The 12,402-nt window shown below is 48.5% G+C and overlaps 1 protein-coding gene across 1 annotated transcript in view; it reads right to left on the minus strand.

Moving 5' to 3' along the window:
- Nucleotides 1–12,402, minus strand: part of VPS35L (VPS35 endosomal protein sorting factor like) — a 117,228-nt gene that overhangs the window by 15,499 nt on the left and 89,327 nt on the right. The window contains exon 27 of the mRNA XM_080830946.1: nucleotides 6,445–6,584. Coding sequence (XP_080687072.1) covers nucleotides 6,445–6,584 — 140 coding nt within the window. The remainder of the gene's footprint in view (nucleotides 1–6,444; nucleotides 6,585–12,402) is intronic.

A 12,402-nucleotide genomic window follows, 5' to 3' on the forward strand; every position in this document is an offset into this window, starting at 1 on the left:
GGAAGGCATACCCTAGAAATGACTAATTTTCCAGGAGCGCTAAGGTGAGAGGCAGCAAAGACACACTGAGCACAGACATCCTGGCTTTGACTTCGGTCTTGGCTGATGACTAGCTGGTGACCCTGGGTAAGTCACTTGCCGTCTCTGTGCCAGGGTCTGCTTCTGTGAAATGAGGATAGTAACAGGCTTGTTTGGAGTATTTGTGAACTGCTGGCTGGCTCACTGTCAGGGGTATGTAAGTGTTGATGATAAACAGTAAAACCCCTTTAGAAAAGGAGCCAGAACAGGGACTGGGATGGGGCGTGGCGCTGGGAGGAGGAGCAGGACAGGAAAGGGGGGTGGGGACAGAGCGGGAGGGCAGAGGACAGATGAGCATGGGGTCGGGAGGCTGTCAGGAACCAGCTGTCTGTGGAGCTACGCGACTCCCGCAGGAGCCAACCCTGTCATGTGTCACCAGCTCACACCCCTGGGGTCCCTCAGCACCGCCATACACACGAGTCACCGAGGCTCTCTTCTGGTCCCTCCAATGCAGGGTGCCTTCCCACTTGAAGCCCTTTACCCATGCTGCCCCCTCTGCCCGGAACGCCCTCTCCCCTCCCCCTCGGCCCTTCATGACCAGTCTTCCTGTGGCTGACACTTTCTTGGGACACTTCCCTGACCCACTTCCCTTCCCACCTGGGCTCTCAGAAGTCCCTGTGTTTCTTTGTGGGACTTTATACTATTGTAGTTCCAAGTGTTTATTTGCTTAGCGTCTGTCTTCCTGAGTGGAGGACGACTTCTCTGGTTCACTCCTGAAGTCCCAGATCAGCAAGTCTTTATGGAACAGACAGGACAAACGCAGCTCAGCACTGGGACACGATGTCATGCTTACAGCTCGACACTTCACAACGATGAGGAGTAGAAAAAGACACTCCCCTGCTCTGCCCCAGATGATCTGTGCCAGGACACGGATGCTAGTAACATATCCACTGCCTGTGTCAACTGAATCAAAATTAGGCCTGTGAGCTGTTACGCTGAACCTATTCAATGAAGTCCATGGGTCCTACCAAATGTAAGAGAAATGCATCAGCTCAGTTACACAGACAACTCTGCAGCCCAGCAAGAGGCTGACCGCGGCAAACACCAAAGCAGAACGCCTCCGAACGCTCCCAAACTGGCACTGTTGGCCGGAGAGAAGGCTGGCCTGGGGAAATGTTTAGTTCTGCATTGACAAGTACCAATAAAGGGGGCCAGGTAGTTTATTTAGTCTATTTAGTCTAAAGGGACTTCAATTTTTTTTTTTCCTAAACAAATAACATGAATCAAGGCCTTTTAAAAGGCTCATACACAGTTGGTAGGGATGTCGACTGATGCAACCACTGTGGAAAACAGTATGGAGGTTCCTCAGAAGATGAAAAATAGAGCTGCCCTCAGATCCGGCAATGCCACCTCTGGGTATTTATCCAGGGAGATGAAATCAGGATCCCAAAGAGACACCAGCATTCTCATGCTCACTGCAGCACTGTTCCTAGTGGCCAAGATGTGGAAAAAACCTAAATGCCCATCGATGGATGGATGAAGAAAATGTGATATGCACATCAAGACAGTATGGTACCGGCACAAAAATAGACACATAGATCAATGGGACAGAATAGAGAGCCCAGAAATAGACCCTCAACTCTATGGTCAACTAATCTTCGACAAAGCTGGAAAGAATGTCCAATGGAAAAAAGACAGTCTCTTCAACAAATGGTGTTGGGAAAATTGGACAGCCACATGCAGAAGAATGAAACTGGACCATTTCCTTACACCACACACAAAAACAGACTCAAAATGGATGAAGGACCTCAATGTGAGAAAGGAATCCATCAAAATCCTTGAGGAGAACACAGGCAGCGACCTCTTCGACCTCAGCCACAGAAACTTCTTCCCAGAAACATCACCAAAGGCAAGGGAAGCAAGGGCAAAAATGAACTATTGGGACTTCATCAAGATCAAAGCTTTTACACAGCAAAGGAAACAATCAACAAAACCAAAAGACAACTGACAGAATGCGGGAAGATATTCGCAAATGGCGTATCAGATAAAGGGCTAGTATCCAAAATCTATAAACAACGTATCAAACTCAACACCCAAAGAACAAATAATCCAATCAGGAAATGGGCAGAGGACATGAACAGACATTTCTGCAAAGAAGACACCCAGATGGCCAACAGACACATGAAAAAGTGCTCCCATCACTTGGCATCAGGGAAATACAAATCATAACCACAATGAGATACCCCCTCACACCAGTCAGAATGGCTAAAATTATCAAGTCAGGAAACGACAGATGCTGGCAAGGATGCGGAGAAAGGGGAACCCTCCTACACTGTTGGTGGGAATGCAAGCTGGTGCAACCACTCTGGAAAACAGCATGGAGGTTCCTCAAAAAGCTGAAAATAGAGCTACCCTACGACCCAGCAATCGAACTACTGGGTATTTACCCTGAAGATACAAATGTAGTGATCCGAAGGGGCATGTGCACCTGAATGTTTATAGCAGCAACGTCCACAATAGCCAAACTATGGAAAGAACCTAGATGTCTATCAACAGATGAATGGATAAAGAAGATGTGGTATCTATATACAATGGAATACTATGCAGCCATCAAAAGAAATGAAATCTTGCCATTTGCAACAGCATGGATGGAACTAGAGGGTATCACGCTGAGCGAAATAAGTCAATCAGAGAAAGACAACTATCATATGATCTCTCTGATATGAGGAATTTGAGAGGCAGGGTGAGGGGTCAGGGGGCGTAGGGAAGGAAAAAAAATGAAGCAAGATGGGATTGGGAGGGAGACAAACCATAAGAGACTCTTAATCTCACGAAACAAACCAAGAGTTGCTGGGGGGTAGGGGGTAGGGAGAGGGTGGTTGGGTTATGGACACTGGGGAGGGTATGTGCTATGGTGAGTGCTATGAAGTGTGTTAAGCCTGATGATTCACAGACCTGTACGCCTGGGGCAAATAATACATTATATGTTAATAAAAATAATTGAAAAAAAAAAAAGAAAATGTGATATACGAGGGATTGATATTCAGCCTTAAAAAAGAAGGAAATGTTGTAAAATTATGCCAAGATGGATGAACCTCAGAGGCCCTCAGGCCAAGCGAAATGAGCCAACCACAGAAAGACAAATACTCATGATTCTGCTTATCTAAGGCCGTCCACAACAGGGACAGGACCAAAGGGTGGGATGGTGGCTGTTGGGGGTCCGGGGAGGAGGAAATGGGGAGTTACTCATCGATGGGCTTTAAGGTTCAATTAAGCAGGACGGATATTCTAGAGATCTCTGTACAATACTGAGCCTGTAGTCAGTAAGACCGTATCATACACTTAAATATGTGCTCAGAGGATAGGTGGATCTCAGTGTAAAGGTCTTTACAACAATAAAATTAAATGCAAAAAATTAAACACTAAAAGCGGCGACATGAAAGGATATGCTGTGAACCAGGTCTAAGTGGGATACGGGCGTTGTCTCCATGCTAAACCGCCTCACAACACACGTGCCTCAGGGGCAGCCCATCCTCGGCTGTGGGAGCCCACACAGCACTCAGCCTCAGCTTTTCAGCCCGAACATCGGGCACCTCCAAGCCCACCCGCAGTTAGCTGTGTCCCAGGGGAGGGACAGACAGCTGCTAAGGCTCTACCTCAAGCAGATCAAGTGCACTGTAAATGTTTCATGCTCAGAGGGTGCAGGACGGGCTCGGCAGTGGCACAGACCTGGGTTCAAATCCCAACTCTGCCGCTCACCGCTGTGCAGCCTCGGGTAAGCTGCATGGGCTCCCCAGCTCTGGGGTGCCCTATGTGGGAAAGGCACAGTGAGTCCCCTGTTGCAGGAACTGCACTGGATCAGCAGGCACACTGGGGCTAGTCTTCATCTCATTATCTTTACTAAACCCCAGGAAAAGCCTGCCCGCTGATACCGGGAACGAGAAAATCCACTGAGACCCGAGGTACATTCCCGAGAATGCCTAAGGGGCCAGGGAGGCAACAGAAATGGGTTCAGTGGGTCCAGAAGTACCCATGGGAACTGCAGGGAGGGCACACGCCTCCCGCCCTACCCCCAAAATGGGGAGGCTGCTCCCAAGCTGAGGCAAAGTGGCCAGGTCAGAGAATGTGGGCCCCCCATCGCAGGATCTGATTTTCCAAGAGGAGCCGAAAATCTGGGGTTTTCTGTGATCTACCAATTTTTAAACGTGGGTAATTCATTTCAAATGTTTTCCATCATTATGTGGCCAAAAAAGCCTGTCTGCGGGCTGGATTCCACCCACTGGTCATCAGTGCGTGACCCCAGGGACAGAGCTTCTGGGTCCCAAAGTAATTTCAGATCAGTTGTTTCATTCAACCTCCCGGCAGCCCTGCCAGGTGGGCATTCCGATGACATTTCAGACAGGTGACGAGTGAGGTTCTGACGAGTCAGACAACTTTCCCAGAGCCACTCAGGGCTGCTGAGTCACTGGGTCAGACTGCCCTCAAGTTTCTGACTCCAAGCACAGGCTTTTGTCCAGGCTCCAGTGATTTTTACCATGAAGAAAACGCCACGTGCAGATGGAAAATGCAGCCCAATTAACCAGTGAACGGTGACATCCATCAGCTGGCTCCTTAGAAACTCGGACCGTTGTCGGTCCCCTCACTTGACAACTGGACTACCCAAAAAAGAGAATGTGATTCCACAAAGGACTAAGAAAGTGATCTGGAAACAGTGGAGTCAAGCCTCGAGCTCTGCCTCCTGACCACACCATCCTCTCTCTGGAGCACTTGGGACCTCAGCTGGGACACCTGGAAACGGAGTCATCTTTTTGTCTCCTCAGCTCCTCCGAGAGACCATTCGAATGCCAGACAGTTCACGCCCTCAAAATGCACACAGCAGTGATGGTGAGTATATTCACAGAGATGTGCAACTGTCACCATGATCAATTTTAGAACATTTGCGTCCCCCCAAAAAGGCACCCTGTACTCCCGAGAGCAGAGTTACTTCCTGTCAAAGTGGTCCTAGGACCGTCCAGCCCTGACTTACTCAGGGGCTTTCAAAAATGCTGACTCAGGGGCCAATCCCAACCTCTTGAGTGAGCCTCTCTGGAACGGGGTTCCCAAGAATCTCTGTTTTAACAAGGATTCCTCATTCCTACATATATGGGGTTCTACCAGGAGCCAGTCTGTTTCGTGCCTGGCCCTGTCGCAGCCTGGTGAAGGCCATGGGCTCCTCAGAATACAGGTTTTTAATGCAGAAAGTAAAATACGTAAGACTACAAAGGAAACCAATTATGCTAATATACTTGTCAAAATATTCTTTCAACGTATCTGTCATATCGTGTTCTATTACTTCTTGGTAAATACATTTAATTAGCCATCTTCTGAAATGGGCCACACCTGAAATGCGGTATGAACATGACAAAGTCCCAGCTATGTCACTACTACTGTGGCTCGCTGCCTCCATAACTCACAGCAGAGCAAACAGCTAAGTTTATTCACTGAGATTTGTAAAAATGAGGACTTTTTTCTTCTCATCTAAACTCATGGTTGCGGATGCCTGGGTGGCTCAGTGGGTTAAGCTGCTGTCTCCAGCTCAGGTCATGATCTCAGGGTCCTGGGATCGAGTCCTGCATCAGGCTCTCTGCTCGGTGGGGAGTCTGCTTCCCTCTCTCTCTCTTTGCCTGCCTCTCTGTCTACTTGTGATCTCTCTCTGTCAAATAAATAAATAAAATCTTTAAAAATAAATAAATAAAAATAAATTCATGGTTGCCCCTGCCAGACCCCCAGGGAGTACGCAGACCCCAGGTAAGAACCCCTGCCAGACTGCGGGTCCCGGCGCTGCGTCTGGAAAGCGGCCTTGACTCCTGCCAACCCAAGACTCACTGCTCGCCAGTACGTCCCACGAGAAACCCCAGCACGCTTCCAACAACATTCCCTTGGACCTCGGCGACCTTGTTTTGGTTTCTAGTACTTGCTGCCAAAAAAGAGTCACCATCACCTTTTACGGGGCTGAGTGTGTGCCCACTGTTCTCATCACATAGGCAGACTTACTCCCTTAATCCTCCCAACAACCCAGAGACAGAGACACTGTCACTATTCCCATTTCCTAGATGAGAAGACCACAGCCCCATCATGTGACACAATCACCCGAGCCTGCAGAGCTGGAAGGTGGGGGAGCCAAGATTCTAACCTCAGCATCTCGGTCCCCAGACCTGAGCCCTTAACCAGGAAGTGGCACCCCTGACCGCATGGAGAACCACAACTGATACACACCCAGGACACAAAATGAACAGAAAATAAAACGAGTATTCAGGGGCACTTGGCTGGCTTGGTCCACAGAGCATGTGGGATCTCGGGATCGTGAGTTCGAGCCCTATTTGGGGGGAAGAGGTAGGAAGCCGATCAAAGAAGGACACCACCTATAGCTCTTCTGGCGAAACGTACCGGAACTATTAATAACGTAGAAAAGAAATTGCAGAGGAATTCCAGAAGGAATGATTCTGACGGTCGCATCTTCCCATCAATATTGATCATCTTTGGAACTTCCGGAACGAGGCTTATAGCGGCTTTGAAAAAGGCATCAGCTGCAAGACAGAAGACAAGTCCGTGTATGAGAGCTCTGAAAGATTCAGGTTCTGTTTTTTCTTCTCCGGGCCTGCAGGCCCGTCCTGAGAGTTCCGTGGAAGTTAGGCCACGCTGAGGGCCCCACACAGCGGGCAGGTCCTACAAGAGGGTTTCTGCAACCTTAACCGACTTGTCGAACATTCAGCTGAGAGGGCACTGCTGTCCCCTCCCATGTCCCCCTCTCTCCTTCCTTCCCTCGCTGAGCAGCTCAGCTCAAAGAACCACAAACGGGCTTTAATAACGAAGTGAAATAAGCAAGTGGCAAATTTTTACAGAAGCCAAGAAGTCACAGCTGCAGGGACTGAGGGCTCAATCTGGACTGGTTCCCAGAACCCTCCCGCGCCCCGCGTGCGGAAGCACAGCCACGGGGCCCAGTTCCCAGACGGGAAGTGAGGTGTGGAAGGACAAGTGCCCGGGCCCACATCAGTGTCCTGGGTACACTGAGGTTCCCATCCTGGAGGCAGAGCGGGGCGCCGACTACGGTCTGTGTCTACGCTAGCACGCCCTGGATTTGTTAAAGAAATAACTGAGACATCTGAAGGAATCCACACATGCACACATGTGTGCGCACACACACACACACACACACACAGGCACGCACACGCAGCTTTAGAGATTTCTGACGAGGTGAATCATTCCAGAGAATCACTTGGGAGATGAAGATATTTTATTTTATTTTTTAAAAAGATTTTATTTATCTATTTGACAGGCAGAGATCACAAGTAGGCAGAGAGGCAGGCAGAGAGAGAGAGGAGGAAGCAGGCCCCCCGCTGAGCAGAGAACCCGATGCGGGGCTCAATCCCATCATGACCTGAGCTGAAGGCAGAGGCTTTAACCCACTGAGCCACCCAGGCACCCCAGGGAGATGAATATATTTTTTAAAATATTTAGTATACCGTAAAACAAGAAGACCTCAAAGGATGAGAGAAAGCAAGGCAAGGGGAGAGGAAGAGGGGGGTGGAAAGAGGAGGAGCCGGGAGGGGGGCAGACACAGGAGGGCAGAGAGAGGAAGGACTGGATGGGGAGAGGAGGAAGGACTGGAGGTGGGGGCTGAGGGAGGCAGAAAGAGTTCTTTCTAGAACTGCCAAAGCATTCACCATGAGAAAAAGCCTCAAGGACAAAACAGACCGAACACCGACCTGACAAGAGAAATCTTAAACTACCCAACAAGATCAAACGTCTGCATGGTCCAAATAAATACACTTCTACGGCGAAACGACTTCCAGCGATGCGGAGAGGACACGGCGCTGGCATACAGCATCCTGAATTCCCACCGGAACCCCACCCAGCACCCCAGAGAGGCACATGCGGCAACAAACGCCTCCCTCCTGGCACCAAGACCTGTGCTTAATGAGAAGAGTCTGCGTCTACAGCCGGGGGCGGGGGGGGGGTCACCTTCTCTTCCTTCTTCAAAGCAAAAAAAAAAAAAGACAACAACAAAAGCCATGTTAAGCAAAGGCAGCTCTCTCAGAGCTTTCCAGAAACTTCCTTCCCAAGCCGTCTCTCCCAAATGGAACTCACACCCCTACCACATTCACCAAGCGGTGAACAGGCACCGTGAGCACAGAGAAGAGGGGGAGAGTCAACGCCGGTGTGGGACGGACGTGATTACAGTACTTAACACCTACTTACTCAGAGCGTGTTGTGATCTTTGGTCTGTGGGGGGAAGGGGCGGGGGGGGGGGCACAAAGAGCCAACATCGATCTTGCTGGACAGAAAGAGATTAGATAAAGGACCTCTGGGAAAAGACACCTGACACCGACTCCGGCAGACAGACGCAGAGGCTGCAGGGTCTCCTGTCGCAGGCTATGGACAGGAGTAAAAGGCAGCATTCGAGGGAACCATGGAGACTCCTAGGCCCTGTCGTAAAGTAGTCTGTATTCTTAGTCCTCGGCCATCCTATGGGGACGGGGCAATGATTTCCATGTCCACACCCCACGTGAGGAAACAGGCTCAAAAAGTGAGTGGCCAGGTTCAAGTAGCCCAGGGATGGTCAAGTCCATTGTCCACGCTAAGCAATACAATCAAATTGGCATTAAAAAAAAAAAAAAAAAAAATATATATATATATATATATATATAGGCCTGCAAATCATCGATCTGATAGGGGGTTTATATCTAGAAAACACGAAGACATTCTCCAGCAACAGCAGAACAGGTAACCTGATTAACGATGGGCAAAGGACCCGAACAGACATTTCTCCAAAGAAAACAGTCAAGTAGGTCAACAAGCAGATGAACAGATGCCCAACATCAATGATTATTAGAAACATGCGAATCAAAACCACAGTGAGATTTCATCCCTGGGAGACGACATCAGGACGGGCACTGTGGAAACTCAGGGACTAACGAGCGCTGGCGGAGATGTGGAGAAACTGGAACGCTGGCGCCCCCCTGGTGGGAGCGTGAACCAGCGCAGCCGCTGTAGGAAATGGTTCGGAGGATTAGAAGTGGAACACAGACTTAGCACCTGCCCCCACAGTTCCACATCCAAGGGGTACCTCCCAAAGAAACGAAAGCAGGGACTCAAACAGGCATACGTACGACAGTGTTCACGGAACACTAGTCACAAGAGCCAAAGGACTCAAACAGGCATACGTACGACAGTGTTCACGGAACACTAGTCACAAGAGCCAAAGGGTGGCAACAACCCTAATGTCCACCAGTGGATGGACAGAGAAGCAAGCAACGGAACAGCGTTCAGCCTGAAAAGGAAGGAAATTCTAACACAGGCTCCAACATGCACGCACCTGAAAACATCATGCTGAATGAAATAGGTCAGACAAGGGGACACACACATAGGATTGCGCTTTTGGGAGGCAGAGTCGAATTCGTAGAGCAGAAAGCAGAATGGGGAGAGGGAAATAGTCACTGTTTCATGGATGTGCTTTTCATTCCGTTTGGGATGATGAAAACATTCTGGAAATGAATAGGGGTGAGGGCTGCCCAGCACTGTCAACGTACCTAAAGCCAGTGAACTGCATGTTGAAAACTGCTTACCGCGATACATTTCATGACACTGAGACGTAACCGCACTACACGAAAAAGAAACAGAGCTGAATCTACCACGGACGCTACCCCCTTTAAGCTCAGGCAGGCCTAGACCCCACCGGGTCTGGCTGTCTTCCTTCTGCAGGAAAAGCTCTCTGTCCCCATGGCTCTATAGGAATTGCTTTCTGGTGAAAACATTAAGTCCATAATGAACGAGGTGAAGAGCCTCTCTCAGCGGAAACGAAAATTCTGCTCAGAACAACTTAAAAGGCCGTTTATTTATTCTATTTATGTGTTTGTTACCAAGTGGCCCCGAGAAAAGTGCCTATTATTATGCCTCATTAAAGGGAGAGCAGCTTTGTGCCCGGCTCTCTGTTCCTCACGAATGCCCCATTGCAAAGGAGCGGGCTAAAATAAACAGTTATTTAGGGGCTGGAGCAGGCAATGTTCCAGACTGTTCCAAAGCAGATTTTTGTTTCTATCCTCAGAAGACTTACTCCACATATTAAATCTTATCTAGGAGCCTTCTCGATTCTGACTTAGTAATTAGGGCTCAAATCCTACTGTATACGAAAACAGTTTTTCCTCCCGGAGTTCAGAATAACCTCATCAATACTGTAGAACACTTCTGTGGCTATTAAAAGCCCCAGAAGACAATCCAAGATAAAATGGTCTAGATGTGGTGGTGGTTTTTTTTTTTTAAGATTTATCTCTGTATTTTAGAGAGAGAGTACACGCAAGCAGGGGGGAGGGGCAGCGGGGGGGTACAGAAGGAAGGAAAGAGAGAGGGAGGGAAAGAGAGAGAGAGAGCAAGAGAGAGCGTGCATGTGCATTCAGCAGACCCTCTGCTAAGTGCAGAGCCAGACACAGGGCTTGATCTCAGGATCTAAGCCAAAATCAAGAGTCGGATGCTTAACTGACTGAGCCACCCAGGCACCCCTAGTTTTGTTTTCAAGACCTACACAAAAAGGAGAAATCAGATTCCCATCCACAAAGACTATTATTCATTCCTGTTTCACTGGGGAAAGGAAAAAGCAGGTATATGGACAAGCTTCTCTACGCTGTATCTTTTTCTACCCAAATCTTCTGAGGTTTCATGAACAACAACCAGGCTTCTTTTTCACAATCTACTTACAAAAAAAAGAAAAGAAAAGAAAAAGATGCCACCGAGACCTGGCTGGCCCCACCCAAGCACTGGTTCTGTTGGAGACCCTTCTTGGGGTGCTGACCCCTCTGCAGAGCGGTGTTCTGCTGTTTGCTGCTCAGGGATCGATATGTCCTCCAGCGCCGTGGGCTACTGGCTGAGGGCAGACCCAGCCACCATCCCTGCTCGCAGGAAGAGGGATTGCACTCCTCTCAGAGCCAGTTTCCCAAAACTCCTTTGTTACAAGAATCATCAGATGCCTTGCAAAAGATACAGGTTCCCAGGCTCACTATTGACAACGGGATGATTTCACAGTACAGTCACTTTGCAGGACGTGGCAGCTCCTCCCACTGTGCGTGGCTGCTACCTACACGCACATACGGGCTCTGGTAGGACAAACCTCGAAACTGGGATGCGAAGTGAAAGGGGTCAACCGTAAAAAGACCTGTATTGTAAGACTGCATTTTTATGAAATAGTAAGCAGAGGCAAATCCAGAAACAAAAAGCAGATTGGAACCTGCCTGGACTTGGAAGAGGGAGTACAGGGAGTGACTACTTAAGGGATCTAGGATTTCCTTTTGGGGTGGTGAAAATGTTCTGGAATTAGTGGCAACTGGGGCACAACTCTGGGAATGCCCTAAAGCCGGATGAATTATACACTTAGCAGAAGCATGGATTTTATAATACACGAATCAATCAGTTCTAAGTGGTCATTTATACGAATTTATATGAATTCCCAGGTGCCACCTTACATGTAATTAAACTATATCATCCAAGATAGAAATTTGGAAATCTATCTGAATAGATAACGAGCTATAGGACTCAAAATTCCAAAGTAAACACTCCTCACTCCCATCCCTTGCCATCCGGTTACCCTACCCTAAGGTAAAGCATATTATCTGCTGCTTGATACCATTTTGCACTCCCTTCACCCCCACCTCACACTTAACAATAGGTCTTGAAGATGATTCTAGCACTGGGGCACCTGGCTCAGTCCGTTAAGCATCCGACTCTTGATTTCCGCTCAGGTCATGATCTCAGGGTCCTGGGATCCAGCCCTGTGTCAGGCTCCGTGCTCAATGCAGAGTCTGCTCGTCCCTCCCGCTCTGTTCCTCCTCCTCCCTCTCCTCCTCTCTCTCTCTCTCTCAAATAAAATATTTTTTTAAGAGTTTATTTATTTGACAGAGAGAAAGAGATCACAAGTAGGCAGAGAGGCAGGCAGAGAGAGGGGGGAAGCAGGCTCCCTGCTGAGCAGAGAACCCGATGCTTGATCTCAGGACACTGAGATCATGACCCAAGCCAAAGGCAGAGGCTTAACAACTGAGCCACTCGGGCACCCCTCAAATAAAATGTTTTAAAAAACAATTCCACTACTGCACATAAAGTATATCTTCATCTTTTTTTTATAGCTATTAAGTGAAATCTGGTCCAGTTGTTTTTTTTCTTCCAATCTGTGTGGAGGGGGTTGCAAAATACATACGAACTAAGATTTACCATCTTCATCACTTGGCCCATTTGTTTCTTAAACAAGCTTCTCCAGTGAGTTTTGGAATTCAAGAGGTTTGAAAGAAATTGTCCCAAATTGTTCAGATTCATACAGAATAGGACTTCGCCGTCGTGAGTGATGCACTCTGAAAGATTTCA

This window comes from Martes martes (assembly GCF_963455335.1).
Source record: "Martes martes genome assembly, chromosome: 18".
Taxonomy (NCBI): Eukaryota; Metazoa; Chordata; class Mammalia; order Carnivora; family Mustelidae; genus Martes; species Martes martes.